Source organism: Saimiri boliviensis, chromosome 1 (genome assembly GCF_048565385.1).
Source record: "Saimiri boliviensis isolate mSaiBol1 chromosome 1, mSaiBol1.pri, whole genome shotgun sequence".
Taxonomy (NCBI): domain Eukaryota; kingdom Metazoa; phylum Chordata; class Mammalia; order Primates; family Cebidae; genus Saimiri; species Saimiri boliviensis.
Window position 1 is genome coordinate 207152685 of NC_133449.1, and position 13854 is coordinate 207166538.

At 35.9% G+C, this 13854-nt stretch overlaps 1 protein-coding gene across 10 annotated transcripts in view; it reads right to left on the bottom strand.

Annotated features, from left to right (window-relative positions):
• The window catches only part of PAM (peptidylglycine alpha-amidating monooxygenase), a 282041-nt gene that overhangs the window by 43321 nt on the left and 224866 nt on the right, over positions 1-13854 (bottom strand). For 7 of the 10 annotated variants that reach the window (XM_074383140.1, XM_074383136.1, XM_003920719.4 and 4 more), the window contains one exon: positions 9798-10118. The exons of the other annotated variants lie outside the window; for them this stretch is intronic. In XM_074383140.1, coding sequence (XP_074239241.1) covers positions 9798-10118 — 321 coding nt within the window. The remainder of the gene's footprint in view (positions 1-9797; positions 10119-13854) is intronic. 10 annotated transcript variants of the gene reach the window in all.

The following is a 13854-nucleotide window of genomic DNA, read 5'->3' on the forward strand; positions in this document are numbered from 1 at the left end:
CTTGCTTTCCTTGTTCTTTGAAGTGCATTGTTAAGTTGTTTATTTGACATCCTTCTACTTTTTGATGTAGGTATTTATTGCTATAAACTTCCTTCTTACCATTGCTTTTGCTATATTCTATAGGTTTTGGTATATTGCGTTTCCATTTTCATTTGTTTCAAAATTTTTTTTGATTTCCTTCCTAATTTCTTCGTTGACCCAATAGTTGATCATGAGCATGTTGCTTAATTTCCATGTATTTGTACAGCTTCCAAAGTTCTTCTTGTTATTGAATTTTAGCTTTTTTCTTTGTGGTCCAAGAAAATACTTGATAGAATTTCTATTTTTAAAATTTTGTTGAGACATGTTTTATGGCCTAACACACTGTCTATCCTGGAGAATGTTACATGTGCTGATAAAAAGAAGGTGCATTCTAAAGCTGTTGGATAAATTGTGCTGTAAATGTCTATTAGGCCAATTTGGTCTAAAGTGCAATTTCAGTTCAATGTTTATTTTCTGTTTACATGATCTGTCTAATGCTAACAATGGTTGAAGTCCCCAACCATTACTGTGTTGGAGTCTATCTCACACTTTAGGTCAAATAATATTTCCTTTATAGCTCTGTGCTACAGTGTTGCATGCATACATATTTAGAATTGGTATATCCTCCTGCTGAATCGATCCCTTTGTCATTATATAATGATCACTTCATCGTTGTTGTTGCTTTTACCGTTATTAAAGGCCATTTTACCTCATACATAACTACTCATGCTTGCTTTTGTTTTTCATTTGCATGAAATATATTTGACCATCACTTCACTTCAGTCTTTTGTATCTTAAATGTGAAGTGAGTTTTTATGAGCAGCAAATAGTTGAGTTATATATTTCTATCCATTAAGGCAGTCTGCATATTTTAAGTGAGAAATTTAATCCATTTACATTCAAGGTTATCATCAGTAGGTGAGGACTTACTCTTGTTATTTTGTTAATTATTTTCTGGTTGTTTTGTAGAGCCTTTTTCCCTTTCTTAATGTCATTGTGGTTTGATGTTTTTTTTGCTGTGGCAACACTTGAGTCCTTTCTCTTTCTCATTTGTGTATCTGCTCTGCCACTGAATTTTATACTTTTATGTGTTTTTGTGATGGTAGATATTGTTCTTTTGCTTATAGAGGTAAAATATGGACTTTCTTAAGCATTTATTGCAGGGATGTTCTAATGCTAATGAATTCCCACAAGTTTTGCTTGTCTTGGAAAACTTTGCTGGGAATAGCATTCTTGGATGAATTGTTTTTTTGCTTTTAGCGCTTTGAATATATCAATTTGCACTGTCTCCTGATCTGTAAGGTTTACATTTACTAAAAAAAGCATCAAGTCCATGTAAGGAACCCTCCTTCGGACTAAAGAAGGAGGGTTCCTTACATGGACTTGATGCTTTTCTTTTGATGTTTTTAGAATTTAATCTTTGTTTTTGACTTTTGAAAATTCCACTATAATGTTTCTTGGAGAAGACCTTTTAGGTTGAAGCTATTTAGGGATGACTGGGATTCCTGTATCTGGATATCTAGATCTCTTCCAAAACAGGAAGCTTTCAGCTGCTATTTCATTACATAGGTTTTCTATGCCTTTGTCCATCTCTACACCTCATAGAACAACAAAATTTGAATATTTAGTCAGTTTACAGTGCCCTATATATCATATTATGTAGGTTTTCTTCATTTTAAAATATTTTTTTCTTTTTAAAATCTCATGTTTTTTTTTTGTTTGTTTTTAAATGAGACAGAATCTCACCGTCATCCAGGATGGAGTGCAGTGGTGCTATCTTGGCTCACTGCAATCTCCGCCCTATAGGTTCAAGTGATTTTCATGCCTTAGCCACCCAAGTAGCTGGGATTATAGGCACATGTAACCCCATCTGGCTATTTTTTTTTTTGTATTTTTAGTAGACATGGGGTTTTGCCACATTGTCCAGTCTGGTCTCAAACTCCTGACCTCAAGCAAATCACCTGCCTCAGCCTCCCAAAGTGTGGGATTACAGGTATGAGTCACATGCCTGACCTAGCTGGGTTATTTTAAAAGATGTCTTCATATTCAGAAATTCTTCCTTCTGCTTGATCTAGTCTATTGTTGAAGTTCTCAACAGTATTTTTTATTTCATTTGATTAAATTCTTCAGTTCCAGGATTTCTGTTTGACTCTTTTTTATAATATCTCTGTCAAATTTCTCATTCAGATCATAAACTGTTTTTCTGAATTCTTTGTATTTTTTATCTGTGTTCTCTTGTATTTTACTGAGCTTCTTTAATATCATTATGTTGAATTCCTTTTCAGGAATTTCATAATTTCTTTTTGTTGAGTATGTTGCTGGAGAATTATTGTGTTCCATTAGAGGTGTCATGTTTCCTTTTCATGTTTCTTCTGTACTTACAGTGATATCTCTATATGTGGTAAGACAGTTGCTTCTTCCAATTTTATAGATTGGGTATCATAAGGAAAGGAAAAAGGTTTTTCTTTATAGACAAACTATAGTGTCAGTTGAATAGGGTGCTTTGGCTTTGATTCTAGGTGGGCACAGTAGTCTCTGTATGATTTCTTTGGTTAAAGTCAGCATCAGTGGTGTCTTTGAGTTCCTCAGCAACTTAAGCGATAGTTTTTAGTAGAGGCTATGGTGGGGCTTCTCTGAGGACAGGGACGCAAGGTGGGTTAATCCTTGGGCCCCACTGGTGGCAACAGTGAGCTGAGCATGCCAGTCTTTAGGCCTCTGGGTGGTGTACACAGGTATCGTGGTAGCAGGTCCAGGCAGCTTATTCAGGTTCTGGCAGTGGCAGTGGTGGGCTGGGTGGGCAGTTAGGTCCCTGGGTCCATGGGTGGCATGCATGGCATCAGTGAAGGCAGTAGTAGCACTGAACCTATCCTCAAATCGCCAAGCGGTACACATGGATACCAGCAGTGGTGGTAGTGGGCTGAAAGGACCCATCCTCAGGTCCCCATGTGGCTCATGCAGGTGGGCTCTGGCAGCAGTGGTGATGGCAGGCTTGACAGACATGTCCTTACACCCCCTAGGAGGAGTGCATAGACACTAGTGGTGGTAGATGGGGTGGGTGAATCTTCAAATCCCTGGGCAATGTGTCTGGACTCAGGCAGGTTGAGTTGATCCCCAGGCCTCAACAATGTGGGCAAGCACTGGTAGGGGCAGTGCTGGGCAGAGAGGAATTGTCTTAGGCCCTCTGATGGTATATGCCATGGAAAAATTTAATACATGGATGACATGATTAACGCTGTATTTTTGAAAGTGAACTCTGGAAACAGAGTATATGCATTAGAATTAGAGATGACTAGATAAATCAACAGATAGATATGTCATCCTCCACCCCCCAAATGTTAATGATTTTAAAGTTGCTTGAATATCAGGTTGCACTTCATCCATTCTCCTCTCATTTTAATTCTGTACTCATTCACCACTCCTGAAACTTCTAGCTGGCTTCCAGGGAATCTCAAAGCTCATGACAATGCAGATATTTGCACACTTATATTACTTAGTCAAGAGTTCAAAATTTTCAGGATCTGAGTCTCTTTATTAAACAGAAATTCCGGGATAGTTAAAGAAAAACTGAGTTCATGATTTTTTTTCTGTGAAGATTAGCTAAATTAATTAATATTTTTGCTTCCAGTTACACAATATTTTAAATTATTAGGCAGTTAAAGGCTATTCCCTATGAGAGGAAATGATCAAGAATAAAGGCAGTGATTTAGGACTAGTGTGTATGTAGATGGAATTAATATTGATCATTCTTCCAATTCCTGCTCATCACAATATGAGAATTAGAGAATGCTAGAACGATGTCAAAATTGTTCCACATAACTGTCTCATTTGACAGGAAAAGAACTTCAGCCTTGAGCCAGACTTTAGGCCTCAATTTCAGGGATAATTATTTCCTAATCCCCAATTAAGGACAAATTCAAATCTTTGCTAAATAAAGTATATGATAAAATATATTTGGGTTCAACCTTAAACACTTTTGATGATAGAGAAGTTAAAAATTCCAGTTCAGATTTTTCTTGGTTATTATTTAAGAAATGATTCAATATACGACTAGTTAATGCTGCAGATTAACAGTTTTAGCTTAAAAATTAAATGCAAATTTCTTACCCATGCCCTTGGGAAAGTCATTCCCAACTCTGTCAGTTGCTCTAAATTCAGATAGCAAATGATAGAATTATTTCAAGCTTGACTGCTTATTTTTAAACTCTGGAGTTGAGATTATATTACTGGAAACAACACTTTTAGAAAAATAAGATAAATATACATTAGCTATTGATCCTAGTAGCTTTGTTACAAATTTGTTTTTATTTCTAAAAGATTATTTAAAAGTTGAAAGAACCCATGAAACCTTGAAATATTTTTCCAGTGACATATAACACATTTTATGATAAATAAATCATATTATTCTATAAGGAATCTTTACACTTATTATAAATAAAGGTTAATATACAGCCACATATTCTGCCATATAGTTAGAAAAAGAAGTTACTACTTTTAGAAAAAAATTAAACATTGCTATTAAAATTGCATCAATTAATCATGAAAAAAATTAATAAATTACACTTTCCCAGAGAGATTAATATTACTGATCATCGTTGCATTCACATGAAATTATTAATAAGTATTTGAAAGGGCATTCATTTATCTGTGTTACATAAAGACTAACAGAGCTAAAGTTGAGAAAAAAATATAATTTAAAACCCAGAACTATGAATTAATTTCAGTGTAACAAGGATCTTCACATTTAATTTTAAGAAATAGGACTGAAAAATATAACTAGAGGACTTCAACAAAAACAAAATATGGCACTTGCTTTTTCTGTACTTGTAAATTTTCATCTTTTCAGAAAAGGATGCCTTATTTTGGTCAGGAATTGTTATTCATCAGAAGTGCCAGCAATAACTATAATTAACTAAAACTATTGTAGAAATATTTATACCAAAGTAAGAAAGAAAACAAGAATTAATTATAATGTTTCATTTAATGAGAGTGAAGTGAGGAAGAGATGTACTATATAAATAGGGGCTCAAAAGCATCAGCAGAATTCCTTTCCTTTTTGAAGTTTCTTTAATTGCAAATGAGATTTTCATGTTGGTCAAACTGGCTGAATATTGACTGAGAAAGCATAACCAATACACCTATGATACCTATAGTTATTACAATTGTAGCATAAGATAATTAGATCACTGGAAAAAAGTCCTCTTCCTATTTGGATATCCAGGGTGTTTGTGTGTATGTGTGTGTGTGAGATGTAGAATAACAGAGTGATTAAGAAGCAAGATGGGAGCAAGACGGTCTGCTTTTGCATCTTAGTTTCTTGAGCTACGGCATTTTGGGCGTGTGACTTAATATTTCTATGCATCACTTTCTTCCTCTCTAATGAATCAATGCATCTAAAACACTAAGCTTGCCTCAAAGTAAGTGCTATGCATACGTGTTTATTTTTTTTACCATTCTCCTCCCATCCAGAGATGAGAAAATTCAGCCAACTGAATTGTTTATTTCGCCTTGAAAATTCTGCAAGACTTGAACGTAGATGTAAGCATATGACTGAAATATAAGAATAGATTCTGAAATTAAGTATAAGTTGTTCATAGAAATGAAGAAAAAACTAAATGTATGTTAAGAATAATTGAACAACTTCTGAATCCTTTTAGTTGATCAGAATTGTCACACAAATGCAGGTGTATTTTCTGACATCCAGAGGTTTGTAATACATGTTCAATCAGGCTTCCACGTGCCAGTATGTGGTAGTCCAATCAAAGTTGCCACAGAATAGCTAGTTTTACTTTTTAAATGTTCAATGAGTCTAGTTTCCAGAGGGCAACTAGAATAAAGGTACCTAAGATTTTGTTTCTACTCTATTAGTGCTGTCTCTATTTAAACTATTAATAATAGAAACTAAACTATACTAGGTCTAAACAGGAGTGCATCTGCTTCTTAGTTTATTGAGGTTAGTATTTTCACACTCTATGTCATGTATCACATGCAAATATCAAGATAGATCAATGTAAGTCATCAGACATTTGAAGAACCACAAGCTCCCATTGTGATTAAACACTGCCAAGTCACTTTCTCAGCTTATCAACTTAGAATGCCACATTTTATTGCTTTCCTGCATACTGGAAGAAAATTCTCTGACTTACAAATGCTGCTTAAGATCAAGTAATTAATATCCATATTTTGGTATTTAATTTAAAAAATCTCAATCTCACATGACAGTAATGGTAGTAATAATAATCACAATTGTTAATATATCATAACATTTTTAAATGCTTTCTACGTGCTGACACTGTTCAAAGCACTTTGCACGTATAATATCATTTGACCCCAATTGAACCCTGCGAGTAGTATACTATTATAACCCTCATTTATACATGAGGATTTTTTTTTTAAACTTGCGTAGAGACCACATAGAAAACTGTGTATCTGAAATTCAAAGCCACTGGGCAGTTGGGTGCCACAACCCACAATAGCCTACATTATATTGTCTCTATGAAGCAGTTTCCAAATTTGATACAGAACTGCTTTTGGGGAAGCTGGTGTGTGTGTGTGTGTGTGTGTGTGTGTGTGTGTGTGTATGTATGTGTGTGTGTGTGTGTTTACATGCATGCACACATGTGTGTTGGGAAGGCTGTGACTACTACCACCTACTTGAGGCATTCCCTTTCAAAAACAATTTGAAAATCTCTAGTCTAGCTTATCTGAACTTGTCCAGGAAGTTTCTGTTGCTAATGCTGTTTTCACAATTGTTCAGAGTTTTCTGATCTTCACCAAAAATCATGAAGATAAAACCTAAAAAAAATGCTATTCGCAGATATTCATACTCCTAGAGACACAATGAAGACACAGTACTTAACTAACTTGTTCTGGGGAATGACAAGAACTTCTCAGCTGTGCAAAGCCAGAAGATATCATGTGTTCTTCGTGCAGCTTGGTGACCACTGATATCCCACCCATAATGAGGTGGAGAATCCAATTTTAAAGGTAGATGCCAAGGTGGAAAACAAGTGGAATCCTGACCAGACTAAAGGTTCAGAAAATAGTATGGTTTTTAAAACCCTCAGGTGTTCCTGGGCCTAATACAGTCACACCCAGATTTTGTAGCTGATCTGTTAATTTCATCTTTGAACCCTCAAGTCAGCTGGATGGGCTTCATAACCATATTACAGTTTCAACATATAGACCAATTGATGAAATCTAAAATATTGCTGCAGAGAACACTGTCGTATTAGATTATGCTGGTGTCAAGAACTGGGGACATCCAAACAGGATTCTGAGAAGAAATCTCCATTTTCTAAGCAGTGAGGGTCCAGTGTTCCTGGGAAGTTTATCTAAACTGAGCAAGCCCATTAGCATCTCTTTGAGCACAACTGTATTGAAATTTAAGAAACTAGAAGATGAACATTGGAAATCATAACGTCCAAGTTTTAGATTTAGATCTGTGACCCCATTCAAATAGATTAACTTCTGGCTTCAGTTTCTTTATTTGAAAATTAACAACAGGCGTCAAAGATATCTGAAATAAGTATGAGCTATAATATTAAGCAACAGAACAGCCTGACAGTTCTGTTTTAGTAATAATCTCATATAAAAAGTTACTTTCTTCTTTGCAGCAAATAGAATTCCTTATAGCAAATTAGGCACTTAGGGAAACAGTTAATTCCTCCAGACCATTAGGCTCATTCTCAGCTTTGCCTGGAGTAAAGAAAGGGTATGAGAGAAACAATGAAAGATTATTCATCAAATTTATTATCCTTGACTATACCCTGAGGACTAGACATTAATTAGATTACTAATAAGTTTTATTAGAGACTTATATGCTGATAATGTCCTACTTTATTTTTTGCAAAATGGAAGCTTCCTGAGGATAGGTTTTCCTCTGGCTTACCCAAGGGAATGCAACAGCATCAATTAAAGTTAGTTATTACACTGCATTATAGTAAATGGTGAAAGAGAATTAAGAAAAAGCCTTTTAGAAATAGGTAACCTAAATATGAATTTTGCATTTTATTTTTAACGGTTTTTGGAATTAGAGTAGCGAAATAACATCAAATCATTTAAATAAGGAAATACATGCTCCTTTCTTAATTTGCAGTTGTGCTGAATGTTTCTATGACTCATTGTTATTCACTTCAGTGACATTCACAGGAAGGAAATTTCCCTCGCTAGATCCTACAGAAGCATTTTTCTCTTGAGCACTGTCATTTGACCACCCTGGAAACCAAGAGGATATTTGCCAAGTATGTGCACTCGGTATTTAAAAATTTATTTCGTAGAAATACTTGGTAGGTTTCAGAAATGCAATATCTTAAGTCAAATTCTGACTGTGACATTGACACTCCTGATACCTACAAATGACCATAATTATCATTTCAAATCCAAGAATAACGAAGACAAGTCATGGAATAAAGCATGCTGCAACTCACATTTCACACAGGAACACAATTGCATTCTCACAAAAGACGCTCTTTTCCCTTTTATATTTCCATGTTTTCTGGGTTACATTTCACTGTCCTTAAAATATAAGTTCAGACAGACACCCCTGTGTGTTTTGAAATGCATAGGGGCAATGATAAACTGCAAATTTCTAGGCATCATACTCAGAGATGCTAATTCAGCTGTTCTTTGATAAGACTGAGGGTTCTAAATTTTTCTTACGCACCCTGCATGATTCTGATGCAAGGAGGTCCAAGGACCACCTCTTGAGAAACACAGTTTTATTCGATAAATCCAGAAGGAGCTAGAGCAGGTCTGATCCTGTTTAAATACGAAAAGTTAAAAATCCAGGTTCCGGTTAACATCTCTCAGAAACCATTCGGCTAGTCCCAATGGATAATGCTTGAAACTCTCATGTGAGCAAAAGGCACTGCATGCTAACTTTTTTCAATTATAAATAAAAATCAGCTGGGTGTTGAATAATTTATGACTTCCTGCAAAGCTGAATTTGAAAACATCAAGCCTGTGCCATTCCAGCCCACATGTGGACAGCTGCCATGCATGCATATTTGTTACTTTTTTGGAGATTATCTCCACATGCTGTGTTATGTGGCTTTCCACATTAGCAAGTAACGTGAAACACAATCAATATCACAGAGGCCACAACACAATTAAAGACAAAGATGAGGCATCCATAGCTTGCTGGTACAGAAACCTGAAGGGAGTAAGGTATTGTCTGTCCTCTACTTAAGGAAGCCTATTTTGGCTAGAAATAAAGATAAATCTGATAGTTATTGACTTTCTAGAGGTCCTTCAGCAATACTCAACTTTCCAATTAAGATTGTAATCGATAATGAAACTTAAGAAATCAAATTCATAAAAATGGTTATATTTTACAAGTCAGCTGGATGAGAATGTTGAAAGTATAAGATTCCTTTGAGAGGAATTTAATTACCTTACAAGGAGACAGTGTATGATCATTTCTTACACTGGGACTCTACATATCAGGTTTTGAATTTTCAATGTATTTCCATTGAGCAAAAGAAAAAATATTCATTTGGTAAGAATTTTTATCCCGAATTTCATATGCCTCCTTTCCCCAAATCATCCAACTGAACAGATGCTAAATGTATGCAGTATTAGACCAAAACCGAAACAGACAAACAAAAAAATCTTCAAAGTGACATCTGAAGCCCAAATCTGAGTAATATTTTTTCTAATGATAAGTCCTTTTCATTGATGAATTTTTTTCACCCATTAATTTCTTATTCCCTTCAGGTTTTACTAATGTGGATTGTAGCATTTCACACTTCATTCCTTAAAAGAAACCCTACACGCACCTCCTGTGTGTTCTGGTTCCCAGGTGCCTTCACCAGATGGGGGCTGCTGTAATGAGAAAACTCTGCTCTCTGGTGGCCTCAAGGTAGATACTAGTCTGTGGAATTTGTGAATTCTGTCTCTGACAAGAATAGCATCACCCCTCTCATGTTCTGCACCCTCTCTGGCATCAGACCGACCAAGATCCTTTTTTTGGACTACATTTGCAATCTCAGCTACCAGGTCTGACTCTGATTCTGCCTTTTCTGTAGGATTATATTTGTGCACATGAACAACATCTTCCCTTTCTCCTAGCAGCTTGGAAAGTAGTGAATAGAAATCACCTGTGGAAAAAAGAGAAGAGATAAGGCCGTGGAGCGTAGATAAGATTGCAAAATTTACAAAGTTTGGTGCTTTAAAAAATATCTGTTTGCTTCTCACAATAAATACGAGAGAAGTTTGCACTCAGACTTTCAAACACAGGGAGAAAAACAGAGAAAAACTGCTAGAGCAGTGAAATACTTTAGTTCATATATCATCTATTTCTTTCTGTTATAACATTTATTGACATATTGACATAATTGCATGGCACATTTCAATAAATGGTTTTCACAGTATAGTTTAATTGATATGGAAATTAAGAGCTTATCAGATTTCTAAAATAAAATATCATCAATCGCTACATTAGATAACAGCTATCTGCACAAGAAACTCTTTGCAGTTGCCTTTAAAAACCTCTTAAAGTATAAGCCCCAAGAAATAAAATATACATTTCGTGAACAGGAAATATACATTTCCTGTAAAACTAAGTAAATATGTATCCATTTGACAACTGGGAAACCTAAATTTTCTTATTATTTTGTTAGCAGTGCTACTGTAAGTAGCTGTAGTTGTTCTTCTTAAACAAACAAACAAAAAATGAGCAAATGAGAAAAATAATTTTTTTGAGCAAAGAATACTTTTAAATCAGTTTCAAACAAAGGAAAAGATTTTAATAAACTGATCTTAGGGTGATTCATCACTAAAATGTATTTATGCCTTCCTGTAAGGAGTAAATTTGGGTATGAGACTCTAATTCCGTATTATCACATATACAAAACATAACCACAGAAAGTTGGTCAAGTATTTTAACCCTCATCATTTCCATGATGGTTTCAAATCCATTTATATCTTCCGTATTCTCAATGGAAACACAAACCCGCTCTCCTACACCAAACCCAAAAGCTACCACCAGTTCTTCCTTTTCCTCATCCTCAGTGCTGCAAATGAAGAAATTACTTACGACTATGGAGTCCTGTTGCTTACATTTTAATTACTTTTATAGCACCATTGGAAAACATTTATAAACCCTCTTTTCATGACCATTAGGAAATGAAGGTGATACTGGTTTAGCCGTGATATATTTCACTGAAGAATATTACTAAGAAACTGGTGCAAGGGGAGATGAAGTCTTTCCAAAATGATGCTAAGAGATTCTGTCATGTTTACAAACAGTCCTGGTTTAATGTTTCAAAGCAAGTTTTCAATTCTTGCCAGTGAAATCAGCTTATCCCAGGTGAAATCTTCAGTCAGAAAATCATTACCAAGTAATAGGGCCAATCTCAGTAAAATGAACAAAGCAAATTGTGAATCAAGCAACTCTGTTAGGGCATAGTGGCATTCTGCCTCACAGAAGAAAAATTAATACAGTACATTACTGCTAAATTCTGCTGAATCATATATTAAATATAAAGTTTCATATGTTTGTACAGTGAAATGTCTTATTTAGGAAATAAAATACAAGAGTATTTCAGGGAGAGATAAGCCATAATTTAAAAACTTGAGGCTGGGAGTGGAGGCTTACATCTGTAATCCCAGCACTTTGGGAGGCCCAGGCAGGAGGATTGCTTGAGCCCAAGAGTTCAAGCCAGTCTGGGCAACAGAGTGAGACCCCTTCTCTTCAAGAAATAAAAAAAAAATTAGCTGGGTGTGGTGGCATTCAAGTATAGTCCTCAACACTTGGGAGGCTAAAGTGGGAGGACTGCTGGAGCTCAGGATTTCAAGGCGGCAATGAGCTATGATCATGTCACTGTACTCCACCTGAGTGACAGAGACAGACCCATCTCAAAAAAAATTAAATTAAATAAAAACTTGAATCCATATGTTTACCCTATTATTGTTATTATTATTATTGAGACAGGGTCTCTTTCTTTTGCTCAGGCTAAAGGGCAGTGGCACAATCTTGGCTCACTGCAACCTCTGTGTATAGGCTAGTCTTGATGGAGGAAGACAGGTTCAGAATGATGCATAGTTATTCATGTTTGTAAGTAGAAATCTAAAAGCTGTGACAAAATACCAAAGGTAGAGCACTCCAGTTCATGTGAATTTATCATTTAAGATTGTCATTGGGTTAGGAAAGCAAAATTGTTAAAATAATGTAATAGGCTTGGCTGCATGCAGTTGCACAGACCTTGCCAGGATAAAGTTTCAGAGCAGAATCTCTACAAACATCTCATTACACGTGAGAGAGACCACTAGATGGCTATCTCTTACATTCCTATGCACAAACCAGAAAGAGTTTTTCCTCTTCTGGTGTACACAGTATAATATGGAATCCTGAAATGTTAATCAATTTTCTTAGTTACATTAAGATGTTTATTTAGAAAATATATCTAATGAATATAACAGATGGAGTAGAACATAAATAAAGCAAGTTGGGTGGTCCCGACCCCTGTATCATCTCCCAATATTTCCTCTTTGGTTTTGGTTTATGTTCCACCCATACTGACTTTTCACTTCCTTGAATACCAACTCTTAGAAGATGTTGTTTCTTCTTCCTGGACCACTCCCTCTCCACTAATAAACTAGCTCCTCACCTTTCAGATCTTAGGTGTTACATCAAAAAAGGCTTCCTGGCCGATCCAACTCAGGGGTCTCTTTTGGGTGCATCTATAGCGCTCTGGCCTTTCCCTACATGGCAACCGCTCAATTACACATCAAACCCTATTTTGTAGCTACTCTGTGGCTTTAAGTAAATTCTACTTAATGTAACGAAGACAGTGACAACAACCTTTAGAAATTATTTTGTAGATTTAAAGAAGACAGTTAATATTAAAATATTCAGTCCAGTGCATATCATAAAGTGTCACTAAATTATAGCTATTATAATTACTAACTAAAAAAACAAACTCCAATTGCAACATGCATCTGCTTCAACCTGTGGTTTATCTAATATTTTAAAAATCAGCTCCTTTTTCCTAGTCAAGCAATGGGATTTTCATCATAGAAAAAAAAAAAAAGTACTTTTAGGGCCAGGTGTGGTGGCTCATGTCTGTAATCCCAGCACTTTGAGGCTGAGGCGGGCGGATTACTTGAGGTCAGGAATTTTAGATCAGCCTAGGCTACATGGTGAAACCCCATCTCTACTAAAAATACAAAAATTATCTGGGTATGATAGTGGGTACCTGTAATCCCAGCTATTTAGGAAGCCGAGGCATGAAAATTATTTGAACCTGGGAGGTGGAGGTTGCAGTGGGCTGAGATCATGTCACTCCAGCCTGACAGACAGAGGGAGATTCCATCTCAAAAAAAAGAAAAGCCCTTTTAGTTTTCTAGCCCTCTATTTTCTTAATAAGTCACTGTGGCTACTACAGCTAATTGATTCCTGCCTTTGCCAAAGGAGGCTGCATCTGTACTTTCTCCATTTCTTTTAGCATATTTTTGGAAAAAGAACTCTCCCTACTCCACTGTTCTGAATGCCAGTTCTCCAGCACCCTCTAAAGCCTCTCCTATCTTTTCTCTTTTCTTTTCTGTTAATAAATACAACTTCTTTATCTCATATCTGACTCGCAGGCTATACATACGCTCACTTGGGGCTTGAGTTGTTGTGGAGGGGGGGAGAGACCCTTCTCTGACATAACATATCCTTCAGCCTTTTCCATCTTCTCTCTTCCTATACAAGCTCCAATGCTCTCCAAAAGGACTTTCTGTGATAATGAATGTAATATATGTCTGCGCTGTCCAACCTAATAGCTGCTTGACAGACACATGGGGCTGGCTGAGTACTTGTAAGTGGCTAGTGGATCTGAGAAATTTAATTTT